This window comes from Mytilus californianus, unplaced genomic scaffold (genome assembly GCF_021869535.1).
Source record: "Mytilus californianus isolate M0D057914Y unplaced genomic scaffold, xbMytCali1.0.p SCAF_1, whole genome shotgun sequence".
NCBI lineage: Eukaryota > Metazoa > Mollusca > Bivalvia > Mytilida > Mytilidae > Mytilus > Mytilus californianus.
Window position 1 is genome coordinate 67,540,243 of NW_026262581.1, and position 23,502 is coordinate 67,563,744.

General features: G+C 32.2%; 1 protein-coding gene across 2 annotated transcripts; it reads left to right on the plus strand.

Moving 5' to 3' along the window:
- The first annotated feature begins 50 nt into the window (after positions 1-50).
- LOC127706708 (uncharacterized) lies at positions 51-20,166 on the plus strand. Of its 2 annotated transcripts, XM_052211375.1 has the most exons (8): positions 51-105; positions 7,592-7,769; positions 8,702-10,622; positions 12,925-13,225; positions 14,304-14,493; positions 16,064-16,202; positions 18,893-18,982; positions 19,025-20,166. In XM_052211375.1, the coding sequence occupies exons 2-8, from the start codon at positions 7,605-7,607 to the stop codon at positions 19,219-19,221; spliced, it is 3,003 nt and encodes a 1,000-aa protein (XP_052067335.1). In that variant the 5' UTR covers positions 51-105; positions 7,592-7,604; the 3' UTR covers positions 19,222-20,166. The 2 variants fall into 2 exon arrangements, with proteins under 2 accessions (XP_052067335.1, XP_052067328.1); XM_052211368.1 differs by having other exon boundaries at positions 18,893-20,166.
- The last annotated feature ends 3,336 nt before the right edge of the window (positions 20,167-23,502 follow it).

Sequence of the window (23,502 nt, forward strand, 5' to 3'; positions counted from 1 at the left end):
ATATATTTTCTACGGAAGTGACGATTTATTAAAATAGACTTTGGGAATTTCCAGACGATGACGTCCATTAACTAAAACGAAAGTGTGTAAACATTTCATTATTATGTGAGTATATATACATTTATATGTTATTTATTTCACATTTATACATTTCGACAAGTGTATAAGATCGTTACCTTCATATGTAGGTCCTGACAGCAATGTTCAATACTAAAGAAGGTCAATTAAGGTAATCGTTTCTCTCCTATGACATGTATGACATTGTTGATCATTGTTGACACATATTTTTTTGTTATTTTGTAAATGTCGATTTTGATAAGTTGAAATATTTAATCGTTTATCGTTTGATGCGTGTCAAATGGTTATTATTTTTAATGTTTGTTTATTTCAGTGATGATCATTATTTTACATGGATTTTACACTGAATCAGAGACATATAATACATTGTATTATATGTCTCTGACTGAATTAAATAAGTTAGTTGGTTAGTTACATAGATTTTTTTGTTGAAATACTTTACTGTTTGCACTCACAAATAACAGGATGTTCAGTCACATGCACTTGTAGTATACTGATGTGATAAAATGACCTGTATACCTTGTACCAAGGATACAAATCCTTGCTTATATACTAAGGTATATAGGTGAAAAAAAAATCAGAGGAGAGTGCCTGTGTGTCCAGTCGGGTACATTCGTCCAGTCTATTCTACCCTCTCCATATAAACAGGTAGATCCTTCATTTTGACAACACATAATTGTGCTTTTTGGGCTTTTGATATTGGCCTATCAAAAAATGTTCTATTCATCTGTATACATATATGGTGTCAGATCAAGATGTATTTGTAATGCCAATTCGAGGTTGATCTAGCACTCGTTTAAATAAGTGGGAAATTTAAAAAAAAAAAAAGCGCTGTAACGTTTTGATTGAGCCTTATTTTGCCGAATTTTACATTATATTGTTTAAATCTGGAAAAGGGCACATCCGAACTGCTCCACTTCCATGATTTACTGCTGAGCGTAATATGGGTTACAAATTTAAATAATTATTGATAAGTCTCATTAAATGTCGATATGAAAACTGAAGATATTTAGGCTTCATAAAACGCCATTTAATTTGAAATGGAAGCAACTCAACTATACAAATGTTCTTTCACCCTTTGACAACGTCCCCAAGACACACATACACGTGTATGCGTGTGTTCCACTGTCAATGTTTCAGTGATTACACAATTTTTGGATCATTTTCCCTCCATTGGACATTTGAAATTTATTTGGTGACTCTTATGGGACCTCAAATTTCGAAATAGAATACTTTTTGTCCCTTTTAAGACCTTTCATTTAAAAAATAAATAGCTGTAATCATGGTAATGTCCATTGTTAAACTGATTTGGAAATATAATACTTCCTGCCCTTTTGGAAAATTAATTGTGAAATACAAATCTTTGATATTCCTTGCTCATGTACTTGGGGATAGGAAAATTGATTTTGCCCTTCCCCTTTTTTCCAAACTTTACCGGTAATTGCTACTTTAACATCCACAGCGGCCGCTGATATCTATACTTTCACATTTTCATCTTCTCAGAAACCACATGGCAAATTTAACCGAACATGGCATGAGTGATTTATGGAAAGATCTAAACTAATTGTTTTCAATTGGTTCCAATTGGACGAAAACCTTGCTGCCAGAGGCAATCTTTGATTCTGATTGACTACTAGTAATTTTCAAACATTTTCATTGAAAGACTGAAACTACAAAGCGAAATGAGGGATGATTGGGATACCACTACAAACGAGCCTTGTTTAATAATGACGAGGTAGCAAACACCAAAGCGGTATTATACCCATTCAATCTGTAAAATTAGATTATTTACAGCTATTTTAAGTAATAGACTTGCAAGGTTCTCTGATGAAGTTTTACTTCTCAATGAAAACCAGTGTGGATTTCCAAAAGTTACTCAACTTGTGATTGTATCTTTACACTACACTCTTTTTTTTGAAATTTTGAAATTAAAAAAGAAAAAAATGTTCTGTGCTTTTGTCGATTTCGAAAAAGCATTTGATACAGTGACTAGAGATGCTTTATGGTATAAGATGCTAGTAAATAATATAAATGGTTATATGTATAAATTATTCATAACATGTATGATGATATAAAATCATGCTTGTCATACAATGGGGAGAAATCTGATTATTTTCCAAGCAACATTGGAGAATTTATCCCCTTTTCTTTTTCACATTTTTTGAATGATTTGGAAGATTTCTTTTACAAAGGGAATTTGATAGGCTTAAAAACTATATCAAATGCCCTAGAAGACGAACTAGATGTCTATGTTAAACTGTTTGCAATTCTTTTACGCAGACGATATTGTATTGATGGCTGAATCAGCCACACAACTTCAATTGCTACAATGTACTAGAAAAATTTGAATCATATTGCAATGCTTGGAAAATGAAAGTCAATGTAGACAAGACCAAAATCATGATTTTTTGAAGTGGTAGACAACCTGTTAATCTTAAATTTAATTTTGGTAACTCTGACTTAGAAATTGTTAATGAGTTTAATTATCTTGGGATTTATTTTTCTAAAAATGGCTCATTTAAAGCAAATAAGAAGCATCTAGCAGTAAAAGCTACCAGAGCCATGTATGAAGTTATCAAAAAAAGAAGAAAACATGGTTTATCAATAAGTTGTCAATTAGATTTATTTGATAAATTGGTTAAACCTGTTTTACTTTACGGCTGTGAAATTTGGGGATTTGGAAATAATGAAATATTAGAAAGAGTTCATTTGAAATTTTGTAAACTTCTTCTCCATCTAAAATCCTCCATTCCGAATTGTGTTATATATGGAGAATGAGGATGTTATCCTATTAGTTTAGATATCAAAGTTCGCATGATTTCTTTCTGTGCAAAGTTGATTTTTACCAAACCCAGTAAATTATCAGCAATAACATACAAATTAATGTTTAGTTTATCTCATGGAACTAATGTTAAATTTTATTGGATGAAATGTATAGAATCTATTCTTAATGAAACTGCATGGTTTATCTTATGTATGGTTATTTCAAACTTGTATTAATGGAATTTGGTTAAAGACTGCTGCTAACATCTCTCCAAGATCAATTTAAACAAACATGGTATTCAGATATTCAAATGAACTCGAAAACATTAAATTACCGTCTTTTCAAGGAACTCTTTGGCTTCGAAAAATATTTAGATGTTTTGGAACCCCGTGATATTTACACTCTATGTCAATGCGAACAATGAGACTTAAAAGATCTTGGAGATGAATTTCACTATGTAATGAAGTGTAAATTTAATATGGCTATAGAAAGAAAAAAGTATTTTGATAAGAAGTATATTGGTTATCCAAATATAATTAAATTTAAGGAAGTTATGAATATGACAAAAAAATCATATTTAAAAAAGCTATGTAAATTTATAAGGCATACTAATTCATGTGTGTGTTCTCCTAGCTAAATTCAATTTAGTAATAAATAGTGTACATATTATGTTTTATTTTAATTTATAACTGTGCTATTTATTACATGTAACTTCTGTATACCATTGTATTGACAAAGGTTTATCAGAATACCTGCTCCCTAAAATTCATAAACCTGGTAAACCAGGAAGACCAATCGTCTCAGCTAATGGTCATCCCACCGAAAAAATATCCGAATTCGTTGATTACTATCTTCGACCACATGTAGAAAACTTGCCATCTTTTATAAAAGATTCTACAGATTACCTACTAAAAATGCAGAATTTAAACCCTCTACCTGCCAATACTACTCTTGTCACAATGGATGTCACCTCCCTCTATACGAATATTCCCCATGTGGATGGCATTGAAGCATGTAGAGAAGTTTGGGACTCTCGATCTCTTAAAATTCCACCTACTGAATGCTTAGTAGAAATGCTTACTATGGTCTTGAAAAAGAACAACATCACATTCTAAGGAGAACACTATTTACAGACAAATGGCACTGCTATGGGTACAAAAATGGCTCCATCTTATGCCAATATATTCATGGGTAAAGTTGAAAAGCAACTGCTGGAGTGCTCCATCGAAAAACCGCTTTCCTGGTATCGATTCATTGATGACGTTGACATGAAATGGGACAAGGGAGACCAAGAATTACAAACTTTTATAACAAATGCTAACAATCAACACCCTACCATCAAATTCACCCATGAAACATCTAATTCCACCATAAACTTCCTTGATACATCTAGCACCCTCTCTGTAGGTATAATAAACACAGATATATACTCTAAACCTACAGATACTCATCAATACTTGTCGCCTGAAAGTTGCCATCCTCCACACTGCACGAAGAGCATTCCATACAGCCAAGCTCTCAGAATAAGGCGAATCTGCTCCTCTGAAGACACTGCAAAACAACGTCTGGGGCAGCTCAAAGGACATTTGAAAAGAAGGGGATATAAACACAAAAATATCAAAAATAGTTTTCGAAAAGCGGAATCCATCCCCAGAAGCAGTCTGCTAACTTACAAAGAAAAACAGAAAAGTAAAAGAATCCCATGTGTGCTCACCTACCATCCATGCCTGAGTAATAGTTTCAAGACCATTCGTGATCATTGGACAGCAATCGAGAAACATTCTAAGTTATCCAAAATCTTTCCTGAGCCTCTCATGATTGCCTTCAAACAACCTAACAGCCTGAGAAATATACTTGTCCGTGCTGACCTTTCCAAACCTAACCGTACTGTAGGTAATTGCCAGCCTTGTGGGGATAAGCGCTGCAAATGTTGCAACCAATTGCAGCATTCATCAACATTTCACAGTAAGACCACAGAAAAGACATACAAGATCTTCTGCAATATCAACTGCAAAAGCTCAAACGTGATTTACGTTCTTGAGTGTCCTAAATGTGGTCTCCAATATGTTGGTGAATCTATGCAGCCATTTCACAAACGCCTTAATGGCCACAGGAGTGACCTCACAAAAAAACCGTATATTCCTGTCAGCCAACACTTCAGGTTACCAGATCACAATCTGAAAGATTTTGATCACATGAAGATCCTTGTGATCGAACAGGATTGTACATGGCAAAATTAGCAAAGAGAGAATCGGGAGAAGTTTTGGATAAAAACACTGGGTGTCCTCCATCCAGATGGAATCAATAGAAAGAAATAAATAAATTTACAGTCTAATGTTCATATTATGATATTCAGGATTTTGGATTAAAATCAATCGACCAAAACTTACCTGTATTATTACTGATCTATGTTTACACCTTATACATTATATATCATAAAATTGAGAATGGAAATGGGGAATGTGTCAAAGAGACAACAACCCGACCATAGAACAGACAACAGCAGAAGGTCACCAACAGGTCTTCAATGCAGCGAGAAATTCCCGCACCCGGAGGCGTCCTTCAGCTGGCCCCTAAACAAATATATATACTAGTTCAGTGATAATGAACGCCATACTAAACTCCAAATTGTACACAAGAAACTAAAATTAAAAATAATACAAGACTAACAGGCTAGAGGCTAATACTAATCAGTATTGTTAAAACTTTTAACACTGAGGAAGGCCATTTGTTGAGCCGAAATATTTGCAATTATTGTATAATTTATATCATCTGTTCAGTTTTTCCATCTTAAAGTGTACGATGATATTCAACACTTTTTAGTGTTTTGTTTTCCATCTATTTATCGGTATTGTTACACAATCTTTTAGACTCATATATATATATATATATATATGTACTTAAAGCGCGGAAATCACTATGTGATCCGTGTAAACTCATCGAACCTTTAAACAAACTTATTAGTAAAGGTTATCTTACCAATGTTGTAATTATATCTTTGAATATAGTTTACATTGGCACTAATATAGATTTTGTCATCAGCATATTAAAACATAACTAAATTTGTATTTTTTTCAAGCGGGATGTATAAAGACACACCCACGTTCGTTTAGATCTATAAAGAGGTTAAACTCCTAACTATCCTACTGTCTGTCGATACATTTATTTTTGGCATTGCACTAGTCATGTCTTCTTTGACTGTCCATGACGTTAAAATACTAAATCCCTGGGATGTGTTTTAGTTGATTTTAGTCTCTGATGCATGATTTTTTATTACAAGTTAATTGTTTTGGCTTTTAACTAGCTGTCAGTAACTGCGAGTACTCTCAAATCGTACTTTCTTGTTTATTTGACCTGTTGATACTAATTGTATTGCTTTTTTGTTATTTAATGTTATTCAGGGTTATATCTGGTCTATATACCAGCTTTGATAAGTGTTTGGTATAACTATAAATTTTCACTTCGTACTATGAACATCAAAATTATTTATTTTGTAAAAACATTTCCTTTCTCTATTGGTACTGTACACGTATACCTAACAACAAAATTATTTTCATTTACCTGTGTTTAAAGTTATAACAAATGGCTGATATTTTTGTTCGAGCATATTGTTTTTCTTTAATTGTTTAACATTTCTTACCGATATAACATGTTACTTTTATTATTCTACCCTTAGTTTATTTATTTTGTATTTACATTGTGTCATAGGTCAAATTTATTTGTTCAGTGTATGTTAAATGGTGTTAATATGTCCTTTGATTGAGTTAAGCTATTTCAGTTGATATTTTATAGTGTGTCTTTCTATGTTGTGATGTTACACTATTGTTTCAGAAAAAGGGTGAAGGTTTGGTACCATTAAAACGTTTAAACCCGCTGCATTTGTTTGCACCTGTCCTAAGTCAGGAATCTGATGTTCAGTAGTTGTCGTTTGTTGATGTGGTTCATAAGTGTTTCTCGTTTCTCGTTTTTTATATAGATTAGACCGTTGGTTTTCCCGTTTGAATGGTTTTACACTAGTAATTTTTTGGGGCGCTTTATAGCTTACTGTTCGGTGTGAGCCAAGGCTCTGTGTTGAAGACCGTACTGTGACCTATAATTGTTTACTTTTATAAATTTTGACTTGGATGGAGAGTTGTCTCATTGGCACTCATACCACATCTTCTTATATCTATATAAGTCTAAATTGAATACAATGTTCAAACCAGGATTGCGTTGAATAAAAACCACAATTTTTATACGTGTGCATGCAAAACAAATTTCATGGTAGAGGGGTCTAAATACAGCACAAACAACATTTTCCAAAAGACCAAAAAAGTGAAATAGTATATTTTAACAAAACGCATTTGACTAGCAGGTCAAACAACGGATGTTCTTAAACCCTGCTGACTGCCATGGCGATTGTCAAATAAACGGATCACCAGATGTAACAAAATGGATCTTAATTATTAATTCAATATTAACAGAATTAAATTTCAGTCAACAGAATTAAATTTGATCGATGAAGTTACTGTTGTTGTAAACTGAAAATCTATTGGTATCGATTAAGTATCTCATAAGTATTTCTATATTACACTTTATCAGATGCTCTTGAATAACCAAATGCATATATAAGATTGAGAGGCTGCCTGATTTTAGACAAGAACTAATCAAAACAAGGCAATACAATTTTCAGCAAGAGCTTCATTATCTAACGCTTACATGTTTCCATGTACAATAAGTATTTACGTCTCCCTGTTCTGTCTGTTTCAGAATACATGTTGACATGGATGAAAATCATCCACTGGGAAGCAATGTTGATCTTTATCAGTCGCTACGTCAATTACCAGATGACCACAATGGTGTAACGGACACTCAGAATTCAGATACACATAGAGTTTCTTCAGAATCGAAAAAAGTTTCATTTAAAGAAGAGCAACAACCAAGACAGGTTTGTTTTATAAATTCACATCAAATTCTGCTTTCAAAAGTTATAGATGTAGTTTTTTCGTTTATTCCCCGTAAAGCATTTTGGTAATATTTTAAACAATATCCTTCTGCTATTTTTTCAGACTAAGTTCGCTTTCCAATTTGACAGTTGCATAATGGTCACTACTGTTTGCGATTTCCCCTTTCAAAGTTGAACAAAAGTTTGCGTATTTGGACTAAAAGTAACTAATATTATATAACATTGTTATCAATCAATTCAAATTTGATTTACACTGAGACTACTATAACTATAGTAGTCAGATTTACATTGTTACAGATTTTGTCATTTAACGGTAAAACACAACTAAACAAATCTTAAACATTGATGAGGAATAACAATATTAGTACAGTTCGTTTGATTGACTTTTGTACATATTGTTATCCCAATATTTATTCCTATGGATTATGAAAAGCTTGCCCCCCCCCCCCCCCCCAAAAAAAAAAAAAACAAAAAAAACAAGAAAAAAACCAACAGATGACAAGGATTTAAACTACTTGAGTGTTCTTACACTTTAACTTAGCAATCGATAAGCAGATGGAAATCGTCAATGACAACATGGATCACTTGTCTGCCATGTATTTGTTTTATTGTCATTGTTTTTGTTAATAACTGGTTTTATTTCAAAAGGGTAGCGTCAACAAGTGTCACCTATTTACATCCGTCATTAGACCTTTCTGAATCAGACAGTCAAAACTTATCCAAATGTTACAGAATGTAAGTGTTAATGGAGGGTTTACATAAAATTTCTGACTTGCTTCCGTTAAGATAAAGATTAATTTTAAAAGGCAGAAGAACTGATCGAAGTAATATACATTTTGTAACAACTATTTTGATACATGACTTTGTATGCATCAAACCTTTCATAAAGCAAATATTTATTTTGCTGTTTTCAGGTAATAAATGGTTACCAGAACCCTCAAAATGCTTCATCTCAGTCTCCACATAGAACAAGTTCTTCCCTTAACAACATACAGTCATCTTCTCATGGGACTCCAAATAAAGACCAACAAATTTTAAGTTCAAATATAGCAGCTCATAATAATGTTAACACCAGAATGCCCGATGACCCTGTTAATGTTAGTTCCAGTAGGAACAGAAGTCATAGTCCTAATGATCACAATTTGGACCAACACCTACGTACACAACCAGGAAGTACAGGTCAATATAATTCACCAAACAAGAAGTCAAATGATACAGAAACTGACGCAAAACCCATGACACCTTATCCGACACAGTTGGAATCTCCACAATTTGGAGCAGAAGGTGGTACATATGAACCATTCAAGAAAACAGAAGAAATGCTATGCTTTGAAAACAATATATTGAGACCTAAAGATCATTACGACCAACCTTTAACTCCAAAACATTTGATGGATATGGTAATTGTCTATGCAAAGTCGGACTATCAGAAAGCCAACAACTATATGAAATATCTTAAAACGATGGCTGACAACAATGGTATGGAAGATATAAAAATTGTGTTATACACGAGCGAAGATTTTCCAAATAATGATGTAAAAGTTGTAGAAGAAGTAGTGAACAGATCAATGCGCGTTCTGATGTTGTTGTCAGCAAACTTTGCCAACGAAGTTAATTTAAATTTTATCAAAGAAGAAACCATAGGAATGACAAGACTTCAAGAACTTCCACCACAGGAGCAAATATCTCTGTTTGCAACAACAATAATGAACAGGAAAAAGAATTGTATTAGACCTGTTCACACTGTTCCTAGGAAAGAACGGTACTATAGGACACCTGTAGGATTATCAGTTCTACGGGCATTTGAATTTTTTTCCGATAACAGAAATCAGTCGTATGAAGATGCTATGGCTTTGGAATTTTTGAAAAAGGCCAGAGAGGATCGACTTTACCATATGAACGAACTAAAACGGCATCAAGCACTAGATAATCCATATATTTTACAAATATCAGAAAAAGATAAGGCAGGTCAGTTTTTAAGAACTACCCAGGGAGAGTTGGACATGTCTGATAAAGCTAATAAGGACGAAAGCTTAAGAAATAATACATTCAGATCCATAGACCCGAAACAACACCATTCTATTAGAAAAGTTCCAGTGATGACATCTAATGGGGGAGGGAAATCAGCAAGACTAATTCCTCTAGAAAATTCTTCTGTTGTTTGTGCGTCGAAACAGAAAGTTGAACCAATTAATGGAAGTAATACAAAACTAATCGATGAGCCATCTTGTATTACTTCAGGTTACGTGTCGAATATGTCTTGTGAAAACGTTGTAATGGGTAAAGAGGACTCGCTTCCGACACAAAATTCTCAAAACAATGTGCCTTCAAGTAAAATAGTCCCAGACAACAATACGATTAAACGTGATCCTCCTAAACTTGCACTCCATATACCAAATAAGTCGGAAAGTTTTGATCCTGCTAAGATATCTTCAGTCGAGAAAGATGGCATGTCTTCTCTTGAACACGGAGATGAGGAAGAAGATAAATCAGCAGATTCGATCCTTCCAAAAACATCTGATGGTGTAGAAAGTCCGCCGTCTTTGATGGATGATAGTTTGGTATCAGATGAAATTAAAGTAAAGCAGGATAAGTTCCCACCTAAATCACACCTTGAATATAATCAACAAGATGTAATTCTTCAAGCAAAAATGAAGCTCATGGATTTGGAAGGACCGGGAGATGTTATAGAAAGTAAAATATCATATAGTGGTCCTTCTGGACGATCGGGAATACGTACTGGGGCTAGTCCTGGGTATGAGGAGTACTTAGTGGGAACTCCTAGCGGAAGAAGACCGGGGAGCAGTCATTCCATGGACAATAGTGACAGACTCAGTAAGTTGTGAATATTTTAGAAATGAAACAGAAGTCGTGTATGAGCACATAAATGTTTGCCATTGTCTCAAAACTATCTGAAATTGGTGCAAATTCAAGCCAGTCACAGTTGAGAAAAGAATTTCAAAACTAATATAGAAGATATTTCCGTACTGCGTTAAATTAATACATTTTCTCATTTCTGAAACGTGATTATTAACAGCTATTAAGAGTAGGTTTTGAAACATCAAATTCGTCCCACTTTAGACAATGAATTGCAGTTGTTCAATCCATGATTTATTTTTAACTTCTTCCGTTAGCGAACAACGAATATTGATATATGATGTTTTGGGATTGGTACCCCATCCATTCATGTAAACAAAAAGATGCTGAAGGATGAACTAAATAGTCTTTTCCAATGGTTTTTATAGGCAACATTTTTTTCAATCAAATTTTAATACAGTTTTATTCCTTGTAATCTTTATAAAATTCCATATGTTAAATGTTCAAGATATGTGGTCCTATTTACGTCAATCCTTAAAAAAAATTTTTTTAATTTAAAGTATGATACTTTTTTGTTCTTTTTGTCGTTGGATTTATTTTATAATCCCTGCTCGCGATATCCTATCAGATTTGTCGTAGCTTCTATGGTCCCCGAGCTTAGGGGGACCAAAGGGAACGAAGACCACTTTTTCACATCATTTTACATGGATTATATAGGTTTTAGTTTTCGTCAAAAATGCAGTATTTTTACTGACTTTGCTTTTATTTGTTGTAAGAACCTGTACTCAATCGGAGTTAGTTCTAATAATGTCCATAAATTCTTCATGCACATGGATTCTTGGGTTTGTCTTTCGAGTCTGGGATATCTCTTTACTTTCCTAGTCATAGGAACCAAAGGGGCTTATAAAATATTATAAAGAATGAAAACTACACTTTATGAATTTCATGCATCCGAAGTGCTTTTCTGGATTTACCTTCATCGAAAACGCTCAAAGTGAAATATTTGAAAGCCAAGGATGTATCAGAACCGAAACAGTTGAAATGCTATATGACCAAAAAAGACCTAAAATAATAGCCAAATCCATATAAAGTCAACTTTGCCTGATGGAGTTGAAACCTTACTTTCTTTATAATTTCAAAATTTATAAATGGACAAAATTTTAAAAAGGTTTGTTATAAAGCATGTCAATGATACCCTCGGGGACTGATAGTCCACCATCAGCAGTGTCGACCCAGTGCTGTAAAATATGAAAACAACACTTTATAAATTTCATATATCGTGGTAAAGAAATTGCTAATTTTCATTCAATTTTGATGAAAATTTGTAAAGGTAAGTTTTGAGAGCTTTTTTGAATGTTGCAACACAATTGATTCAGGCTCCAAGCAGTTTTGTACTAAACGTGACGACAAGCCAACCTGTACGTTCAATGAACATAAAACACGATCAATTTTCATATTATATGTAGATCTTTTTATAATGAATAACCGCGTAGTCAAAATGCTACACAGACAATCTGCTAGCTGTTTTCAATCCAATTTGAACTGAACTCCTCGTTCGAATTTTACATGATTATATCTGCTTACATAGAACAAACCAGAACAATGAATTACTCTAGTCTGAACCATTTTTGATTATGTTAGTAATACATGAATTGTCACAATGATTATGGTTTGATATGTAAAGGCCGTTTATACTAAAATCAATCACAAATTATAATACTTTTGCATAAATAGAAGACGCAGATAAAAACAATCAATTCAAACGTATTCACTGTTTGTTTGTTTTAAAGTTCAATACAACACATGCCATAGCAGACTAATTCCAGTTTGAGGTTGTAGGTACATGTATTAATGATGTGGACGAAATGAAATTGTTACTTTACAAAATTGTTACTAAGTTAAACATCACGATAACAGTACACAATATAATTCTCTACTATGTATGTTAAGCCCCCTTTCATTTAAAATCATTTTGGTAACTATAATGTCGTACATGATGACGTTTTTATCTGGACATAAGTATTAGTGCGTTTTTAATATAAGTCGAAAGGTTATTGATACGGGGTATTTATGTGCAAACATTCACTCGCACATTAAACAAAAGAGGAACATTATTGTAATTTTGTGGACGAAAAACCAAGTGGACACATAAATTAACCCCTTCAAAATAACCTTTATCACTAAATGTATAATGAATAATTGAATATACAAAATTTACATAGAGCCTTAGAGGAAAGGAAAATATTTAAGGATGTGTTTTATTATAATCGAGAAATAATGACATGCTTAAGTAATTGTTACCCGATTCATTGAAAAATAGGCACACGAAATCAAACTACCAACATAGCACCAAATTTTACCGGTTATCCTCCACCCCAGAGCATCCACTACCATTACCATTATCCTGAAGGGGTGGATGTGGAAGCAGACCAGGGACCTGGTACTCTCCCTCACCAACCAGAAAGTCGAAGACGACCTTCATCTGTTAGAAGAAGATTATCATCACCTAATAGGGTTAACTCTGGTCCAATATTCAACATTCAAGGATGTGCCACAGTGCAGATTGGTGATGCAAACATAGTCACGGGTGACCAGAACGTAGAAGCAACAAACAACAATCGGTATTACATTTAACTCTTTGTTTATTATTTCTAGCATCACTAATGTGTCAATTGTTATACCTATTTTCGTCTGTCCGATTCATCAAACTTTTCAAAAGCCTTATTTTAAACCTGTAGCCCAACGCAGCCTATCTTTGTGTCGTTCAACCTTCGTTTGTAAAGTTTAAAATCCTACATTTATCTTTATAGGTTGTAAAGACTTTAAGTTTAAACATTATTTCTCTTGATTCAACCTATAAACCATAGGAATGAAACTACATAGACGCTCATGTTAGTACCTATTTTTATCTAAACCAAATTGATGTGATTTTCTCACATTTATTTTCTCAGTAAAAATTCTGCTTTCATAGTTTAAATGAAATGAATAAGATAGCATATCTGATAATATTGGCCTTTTTAGTAGTTTAATTGTGTCCAGCATATAACTATACCAGGTTCTGTACTTCATTTAAATACAAATGCTCTTTCTGTCGGATTGACGCGATTTCATTATTCACTATTGTGTATGTATATAATTATATTTCTTTTTTTTTAAATTTCCCGTGCTTGGCTTTATGTATATTCCTTGTTGCTTTTTTCTGAGGCTCAGAAGTTCTTTACTTCATGCTTAGGATTCATAAGTGGTGTTCAGCATAATCAATTAAATCATTGCATCTCTGAGTGCATTGCATTAATTAGAATCAGTATAATTTTTACATAATAATGTTCACGACATGTCAGAAAGGGGAGAGACCTCAAGACCATAGGTCTAAGAAAGATGGTGAACATAATGACAAAAAAAAAAACCGAATACAAATCAATAGTCCATAAAACACAAAAAACGAATACAAATCAATAGTCCATAAAACACAGAAAACTAAAGATTGAACCAATCCAAACATTGGTGAACTCATGTGCCCGTGAAGGGTCAGTACTTATTGCTGCTCTATTGATACCGCCGTGTTGCTCATTTTCAGTAAAATTTCAATGATGTCGTCATTAATGGGTTTATGAGTACGAGATGAAGGTAAGATTATTGGAACATATCTGTGGTCTTCTGTGATTAAGATATAATATGTACAAATATATTTTATTACAGGATGAATGATAACAATTCAAGAAATGATGGAAATGAACAAAGAGGTGATTGGTCGCCTGAATCACCAGATAGTCAAAGAGGTGATGGATCACCTGAACCTGCAAGCATTATTAGGGAAGAACCAAGGGTTTATGGAGGTCAGCCAGAAGGTTCCCTTAATATGTTGAGTCCAAGCAATGATCATGTGAAGGTATTTAAATAACAACTAAATTTCTTAAATTTTTTAAGGATTCTTATTCGCAATTTAATAAAATTAACGGTACCAATTTTACTGCACCAGATGCAAATAAGTATTCGTCCTACGCAAGTTATGGAAGTCAAGACCCAGGGGTTTACGAGGGTCAGCCAGAAGGTTCCCTTAATATGTTGAGTCCAGTCAGTGATCCCGTGAAGGTATATAAATAACAACTAAATTTCTGACATTCTTTTTAAGACCCTTATTCAAAAGTTAAGTATATGTTATGTTAGTTTTTTTTAGCTTTGCCGTAACAGCATTATAACACAATTAATACAGTAGTAATACCACCATTGTTTTTCCCCTATTAGTCTTTTTTAAATAAGCATTTGTCAAATAATTGTGCAGAATTTATCTTTGTTTTAAATAAAGAAATACTTGTAATGAGTAAAGTTTTATCCTGTTCAGTACTACAGTGAAAAATTCGCATGACATTTCATTGCATATTAGATAAAAACAATCACCTGAAGTAAACCAATCAAATTTAGTATTTTAATGCATTTTCAGGTATTAAAAGTTTATTTTACACAGGTTTTTGGGTTGGTTCCAAACACGTTTTATTCGGCCTTTTGAACTATCTGTCGAGTTTGCGACATTTATGTCGCGAAAGCAAGACATAGCGATCCTATATTCCATCAGTGGCGTCAACATTTAGGTTCAGTCTGTGGTTAAAGTTTTTTTAGAAATCAATTACTTTGTCAAACCTTCATAGAATTTTATGAAATTTGGACAGAAGCTTGTTTATGACCAAAATACAGTATCCAGAGCAAAATTTTGAAAATATTTATTTTCATTTTTCTGTATTTTACCGATAAATGGACTTAGTTTATTTCACACTTAACATTCAGATTCAGTCTGAGGTTAAAGTTTTTCAGTCATCAATAACTTTGTCAAACCTTCATGGAATTTTCTAAAATTTGGACAGAAGCTAATCTTAATGACCAAATTACAGTATCCAGAGCAAAATTTTGAAAATAATTTTTTTCATTCATACGTATTTTACTGATAAATAGACTTTTTTTTTTTTTTTTTACATTTAACAAGTAGATACAGTCTGGGGTTAAAGTTTGTTACACATCAAATACTTTGTCAAACCATCATAGAATTTTATGAAATCTTTTGATGATTAAGAGATAATGTCTGAAGCAAACTTTTGAAAATATATTTTCATTTTCAGTATTTTTCTGATACAGTTAACATTTACAGACAGTCTAGGATTAAATTTTTTTGAGATGATAAGTTTGTTAACCTTCATAGATTGTTATGAAACTTGGACAGAAGCTAATCTTCAAGACCAAGAAATAGCATCTAAAGAGAAAGTTTGAATTTTTTTTTAAATCTGTATTCTTACTGATAAATGGACTCACTTTTTAAGTCAACTTAACACTTTTACACAGACAGTAGCAATCGTAGGCGAGACACAGGTTTCCAAGGAACTCCTTACGATTTTGTTTATTAGAGCGTCACTGATATCTATGATGAGTTTATTCACTGTTCTGTGAGTATTGTATTTTACTGTTTTTAGAAAGTCGATTATGAATCTTTGGATAACAATAGTGATGAAGATAACAGCAACATTCAACCAGAAAGCAAAGGTTTAGATTCAGCAGAAATGTTTGGTAATGGTGCAGATTTAATCCAAAATTTGTCTTCCAGTTTTACAGGTTTGACATATATGTACAATTAGAAAAAGCAAAACATTGAACTATTTTAGAGAATGGTTACTACAATTTTTAAAGATTGAACTTCAATGTCACTTGATATTGTCCAAAAAAAATTATACAAATTTTGTTTTTAGAAATTTGAATTTAAAAAAAAAAACATATTTGAAATATATATTATGAATGCGTTTACCCAAAAACTCTCATAATTAGTAAGCCGCAGAATGAACACATTTTAATCACATAAAAAACGGGTTCCTAGTGGTAAAGTTGAAGTTATCCCTTTGAAAGTTAATAAGGACGTGAACAGATGACCACGGATATGTTCTAGTTGTCATAGCCACAATATTGTCCTCTTTTTAGTCCCCTACGGGACGAAGTCGAAGGGGACTTTAGGTTTGCACTCTGTCAGTCTGTCTGTCTGTCCGGCAAATCAGCTTTCCACACCTTTTTTCTTCGTTCTTGAAGATATTGATTTGATATTTGGTATATAGTTTTATCATGACAAGTTATAGATCAAGTTCAAATTTTGTTCCGGTCTGATGATTTATGGAACATAACTCTGGACCATATCTAATGTTAGAGTACTATGTTAAACCATATTTCTGTACAAAGGAAGATAACTAATTTTTTAAAAGACATTCTTTGTTCAATTATTTGAAGAATTTTTTGGCAGGTTTGTTAGTTATTTAGTATAAACTAATTTTCTGAATGCCAGATATATAAAAAAAATTATGAAGAGAAATCCTTTAATTAGATAATAATCTATTTTTATTATGTATATATTTCAATACATTACATTGTGTAGATAAAAGTTGTTGACATTTTATAGATAAGTTATAAATCTATATTAGTTTGTGACAAGTGAAAGAAAAAATATTTGAAACTATTAAATATATTTGATTATAATTTGAAAATAGATATACACTGTATTACATCATATTTAATTTTAGAGAACTATTAATCATATCTAATGTTTTTTCATAATGCTTATACGATATTGATTGACGATCGGTATATAGTTTTATCATGACAAGTTACAGATCAAGTTCAAATTTTTGTTTCGGTCTAATAATTTTGTGCAGAGTTATGGTCCTTGGACTTGAAAAATTCAGTCATATAATCAGTTTTTAACACTGTTTTTAGTCATGCTTGAAGATATTGACATGATATTTACTTTTTGTTTACACCATGACAAGTTATAGAACAAGTTAGCATTTTGTTCCAGTATAATGAATTTTTACCCGGTAGGGAACTATGTATTGCCATGCAATACTCTCAGAATGCTTGTTATAGATTGTGACATCACGAAATGCTGCTTATCACCAAATTTTGTTGTTAGTGTTTTTATTTCCTTTTTTGTCGAGCCTGCGACTTTTATCGCAAAAGCTGAACATAGCGATCCTACATTCCGTCGGCGTCGGTGTCCACAAATATTCACTCTGTGGTTAAAGTTTTAAAAATTTTAATAACTTTCTAACCTATCCTGGATTTCTACCAAACTTGGACAGAAGCTTGTTTATGATCATAAGATAGTATCCAGAAGTAAATTTTATAAAAAAAAAATCCTGTTTTTCTGTATTTTACTTATAAATGGACTTAGTTTTTCTGCCAGTTAACATTACATTCACTCTGTGGTTAAAGTTTTAAAAATTTTAATAACTTTCTTAAACTATCCTGGGTTTGTACCAAACTTGGACAGAAGCTTGTTTATGATCAAAAGTTAGTATCTAGAAGGAAATTTTGTAAAAATATGTTTCCTGTTTTTCCGTATATTACTTATAAATGGACTTAGTTTTTCTGCCAGTTAACATTACATTCACTCTGTGGTTAAAGTTTTAAAAATTTTAATAACTTTCTTAAATTATCCTGGATTTGTACCAAATTTGAACAGAAGCTTGTTTATGATCAAATGTTAGTATCTAGAAGGAAATTTTGTAAAAATATATTTCCTGTTTTTCCGTATATTACTTATAAATGGACTTAGTTTTTCTTCTAGTTAACATTACATACAGTCTGTAGTCAAAGTTTTTAAAACATTTATTAGATTCATAAACCATTCTGGATTTTTACCAAACTTGGACAGAAGCTTCTTACAATCAAAAGATAGTATCTATAAGAAAATTTTTAATAATTTTTCCCCATTTTTGTTGATCCTGTGACTAGCAGCAAAAGTAGGTGAGACACTGGGTTCCGCGGAACCCTTGGGAATTTTTTTGGGTGCATGTCGTGTCGTCTTTCAACAAATTATGATTTTTTATTTTCCTTATCCAAATATCGCATCTTCTGTCTCTTTTCTGTCTTCATGTTTAAAGCAACACAAATCTTAAATATCTACGACTATAAGATATAATGCATTCGCATCAGTTTATGACGTAAAAATCAACATTATGACCCCTCATCATGAAGATTTTTTATTCCTATAAATGAAATTTAAAAAAAAAATACAGATGAATAAATATCACTAAAATTAGTAGCAAAACAAAATTCAAAATCAATATTGAAACAAAAAATTAAGCTATGAACTATGTATGTGTAGGGGGTCTAAAAATTCTAAATGGATACTGGTTTTTTTAACTACACATTTAATGATTTTATTTACAAATATAATTTATGAAAATTCTGTCGATAAACACATTGCTGTCAAGAAGAGATTGAAATTAAAACTTGTTACTACTTGTTGCATTTTTCAGATCAAAATAAGACAGAGAAGGCCATTTTAAAGGATGAAATATTTCAGAAAAAGCACACTTCAGAAAAAATCTCAACAAATGAAGAAGAAGCATGGGCATCAGATAAGGACATCAATTCGATGGAAAATTCAACATCTTGCTTAAACGTTACTTCACTCAAAAGCTCAAACCAAGACAGTTTGTCGTCATTAGAACTAGAATCACTTTCAAATCATCTGAGAAAAGGAGCTACGAAAAAAGATTTTTTAGCTCTCAAATTGCATTTCAATCAGAATGTAAGATGTGAAAATACCTGTTCGGGTGCTTTACATGATGATGATGTAGACTGATATTGCCCTCTATATGGAAAATAGAATTATCCGTATCAATTGGTATAATTCCAATTTAAAAAAATTGTGATTAAGATAGCACCTCTGTGATTTGGAAAGGACAAGATCATAATGTAATGGTGTGTACAGATCTTACTGTTTATTCAAATTGCTATAATGTCTTTCAGTGTATTAATTTTATTACTATTAATGATTTAGTGCTTATTAAAATGTTTCGATGAATACCAGATTATACATATATATAGATACCATGCATTTTTTGTATTATGAATTATATTTAGTGAAAGTTTATTGAAATCATGATATCTATTTATCATGTTGGTAAAATACCCAGAAAAACTGATTGATTTCGATGAATCTTTAAGAGATAGAATATGGGATTAAGGATTCATTATTGTTTGCTATAAACAAGCTCAAAGTTTTGTCTTCTTTCTGTAAGTTTATAGGCATTATAAGAGTATTAGTCTTTAGTTTGAATAGACTTACATGTACTTTCTCTTTTGTTCTTTTGACTGAGAGTAGGTATGCATTTGTGAGATCTATTAAATGTTTCTTTTTAATTTTTGATAAAAATGAATGTTAAGAGTACTTTTGTCTTCTTTAAGAAGAGATACTTCAATAATTTTTGATGATTAGTCCTGCTTGTAAAAAGACACATGAATGGATATATTAAAATGTACATATATATACAAAATTATGTAAGGGAACTGTAATAGTATGTATCTTCTAGTCTTCTATTATTAGTTGAGAACTCATGACATTCATGACATTGTTACAGGCTCACTAAAACAGTACAAGCATTGTAGATGTGCCAACTGTCTTGCAGGAATAATTTTAGAAATACCTACAAGAAACATTTCTAGATTACACTAATGTAAAGGATACAATGAATTATGTTGAATTGAATTGTATTTTATTTTTTGTTATTAAAGATATGAAATATTATGTTATACATTTCTTGATTGAGGCATATATGAGAGTGGAGAAAAAGTACCTTACATGACCATTAACCACAAGATGTTTGTTTATTTAGCTTATATTATGAACAATTTCTCCTTTTTGCATTTGATGCGGCGTGACTTTTTACCCCAATATACCCCAATATACCCCAACATACCCCAATATACCTCAAAAAGCAGTTTAAACATAATTTGGTTGAATAACAATGTTACACTTGGCATTTAAATGTTATTTTAACGACACTAATACTTTATTTTATGAATATATTTAATTTTAAATCACTTTTTTCCTCGTAACTTGTTCTGTTCATGTCAGCCGCTTACGATCACAAAATGACTTTTTACCCCAATATACCCAAATATACTCGAATAAACAGTTTCAATACAATTTGCACGATAAGGAATGATATTACATGCAGATATATTAAAATTGAACACAACTGTATACATTTTTTGTGCATTTAGAGGGAAAAAAAGAGAAATTGCAAAAATTTACCGGTATATTTTTAGGTTCGTTCGTTCGGGTTTTTAGTGAAACCTTCGTCAATACATGAGTTCTTTTATACCGGTAAATTTTTGCAATTTCTCTTTTTTTCTCCCTTAAAATTTTGAGATTGTAAATGCATTTTGTGTTTTGTTTTCTCTTAAAAATAAGATATGATGTTTTTTTCTAAAATAAAACTCGAAATTTTTTCTCAAATTTGGAAATATTTTCTCAAATATTTGTTTTCTTTGAAAATAATTAATCAGAGCTCCAGATAAGAATTCACAAATTGGGGTTTTTACCCATCATTTTTTTATGTAATTGGGTGATAGAGTTTTTTAATTGCATTATCAATTCCGATTCACCCACTCAAGCAAATATCAAATTGGGTTTTTCACCACCAAGCTCCTTAATGTATTGGGTTTTTTCATCAACACAATATTGAATATTTAGGCATGTTATAATCACATTATATCAACCCAAGATGTTTTTCCATCTTTAATATGTTTCTTTCTTTGTATATGTGCTAGCTGTTTTGTTTGGTTTATTCACTGACGAGCAATTGTACGTTTGATTTGTGTCCCGTTTTAAACGTTCTGCCAGTTTTGTATTTTCTCGCAACTTATATAAACTGCAGCTGGTATCAATAGTTGGACAGTAAGGCCAAAATAAATTAATAGTGTGTTTCCTATTTCATCTTCAAAAAAATTAGGTAGGGTAGGTAGGTAAAACATTTTATTTTATGAAAACATTTTATTTTTTTTTTTTATTGTCAGATGGGTCGACAGCAGAAAGAAGTTCCAAATCAAATAGTTTGATGTGCGGGCTTCTCTGATATTTAGAAAAGTAATTAAATCTACAGCTTTTTTAATTTTCTGTTTTAATTCTGCGTCAGAAATATGAAAATAAACTTTAATGAAAATTTTATGCATTTCATTGGTCGTAAAAAGAAAAGTGTATGTTCTTCACGATTAATTATCTTAAACCAAAAATGGCAGTGAAAAATCTGGCATGGTATGTTATTATGTTGATCCTCGTTGAACCTAAAAATGTAAATGTCACACAGGGTATACATATGGAAGCAGATTCGTACCCCTTGAAAAAACTGTGAACCGATGCTAAGCAGCAGATAATTATGATTTCTTTAGGGTTAATACTCTGCCCTTGCACCCTCTTTATTTAATATACAGATGTGTTTTGATGTTTGACAAAATGTGATGGTGATTGAAGATTGGGTGGTTCTGACAATATTAAAATTCCAGGTTTTGAGAAGAGTGAGAATGTGAAATCTTTGTCTTATTAATGATGGTAGTAATGCCTGTTACCGTCAGGCGTCAAATGGTAATTTTTGGCTACCGTTAGCGTCAAATTGGTTAAAATTTTACCTTAATTCATCAAAATATCCTTATCCTGATTCTTCAGAGCAAGGATTTGTATACTATATATATATAGGTCTCAGATAATTATCGTTACCGTTTTTTGGGAAAAAATTTTACGTGATTCGTCAAAATCAGTCGATTTTTTTACCGTCTAAAAGAAAGTGTACATTTTATCGTCATGCACCAAAAATTACCGTTAATGTCGTTTGGCAAGATTTTTTAGCATTATTCTGTCTACATATGATTGTTCTGCCTAACAGAAGTTCCACTGGAAACTTTGTTATAACCAATGTCATAATATCTGTTCCTGTTGGAACAAATATTCTATACCATTCATTCCGTTAGGAACATATACTGTAATATTTATTCCAGTGGAAATAATATTCCAGAACACTTTTTCCATTTGGAACTTCTATTTCGTGACAATTCGTCGTGAAGGTACCTCATTAATCTACTGGTCAAATAAATTGCAGATGTAAATATGACAGGATTTTTTCCCTTTTCTTGTATAAATTGTTATGGGACCAGCCAGAGAAATAAAAAAGAATAAAAGTAGACATGGTGCTGGGGCAGATTCATTTATAAATGAATATGAATCATACACCATGTCTGCCTACTGGGGAAAGCTTCTGAAGTTTCATCTTTCTCGTTCCACATTGTCTGTTCCCTTGCCATCATAAACTAAAAAGCATTAACAGCCGTTTATGTTGCGTCCTGGGCACAATTCTGTACAACATTCGTAAGAGCATGTTTTACAACAAAAGCTGGATTGATTTTAGCAGTTTTTACTATAAAATTGTTAGTCAATTTACCGACAGTTACAGTCTGTCCAACCTGAAACGATTCTGACTGTTGCCGCGGGTCCAAAGAAGCACAGGTACAAGACGAGATTTAGTTAATATATGTATATATACTGAATAGACTTCATTATATATACAAATATTTAAAAAATCTCGCTTGTTAAGGCTGTTCAAAGAAGTTGAACAAAGTGCGTCAACTTCGTATTTTTTTCGTCTATAGGTCCGCTTGATGTTCTTCAAAAAGATTCATCATATCGTAATTATCCGGATTCGATGTCATTATATTTTGCGTGCATGTGATCACATTTCGCATATTTGACAGCTAATACGCTACACGGTTGCCGAAAAGCCATGCTTGTTTATTTAAAATCTTGGTCCTTGAAACGCTTTACTTATCAATATTGGTCGTTATTATCAAACGCTTTGAAGATCTATAGTATTCTAAACGAATAATCGGATCCGGACAGACTGACAAATCCGGATTTTGAATTTTTATTTTATTTTTGTCAATAAAATGTTTAGGGTCGGCGTCGGAAACGGAGGTAGGGTCGGGAAACCGGAAACACACCATTTATTTATTTTGGCCTAACTAATTACCTTTCTAGATCCCATATGATATCCTACAGTTTATTTGGGGTAGGTGTGGCTTAGTGTTAAGA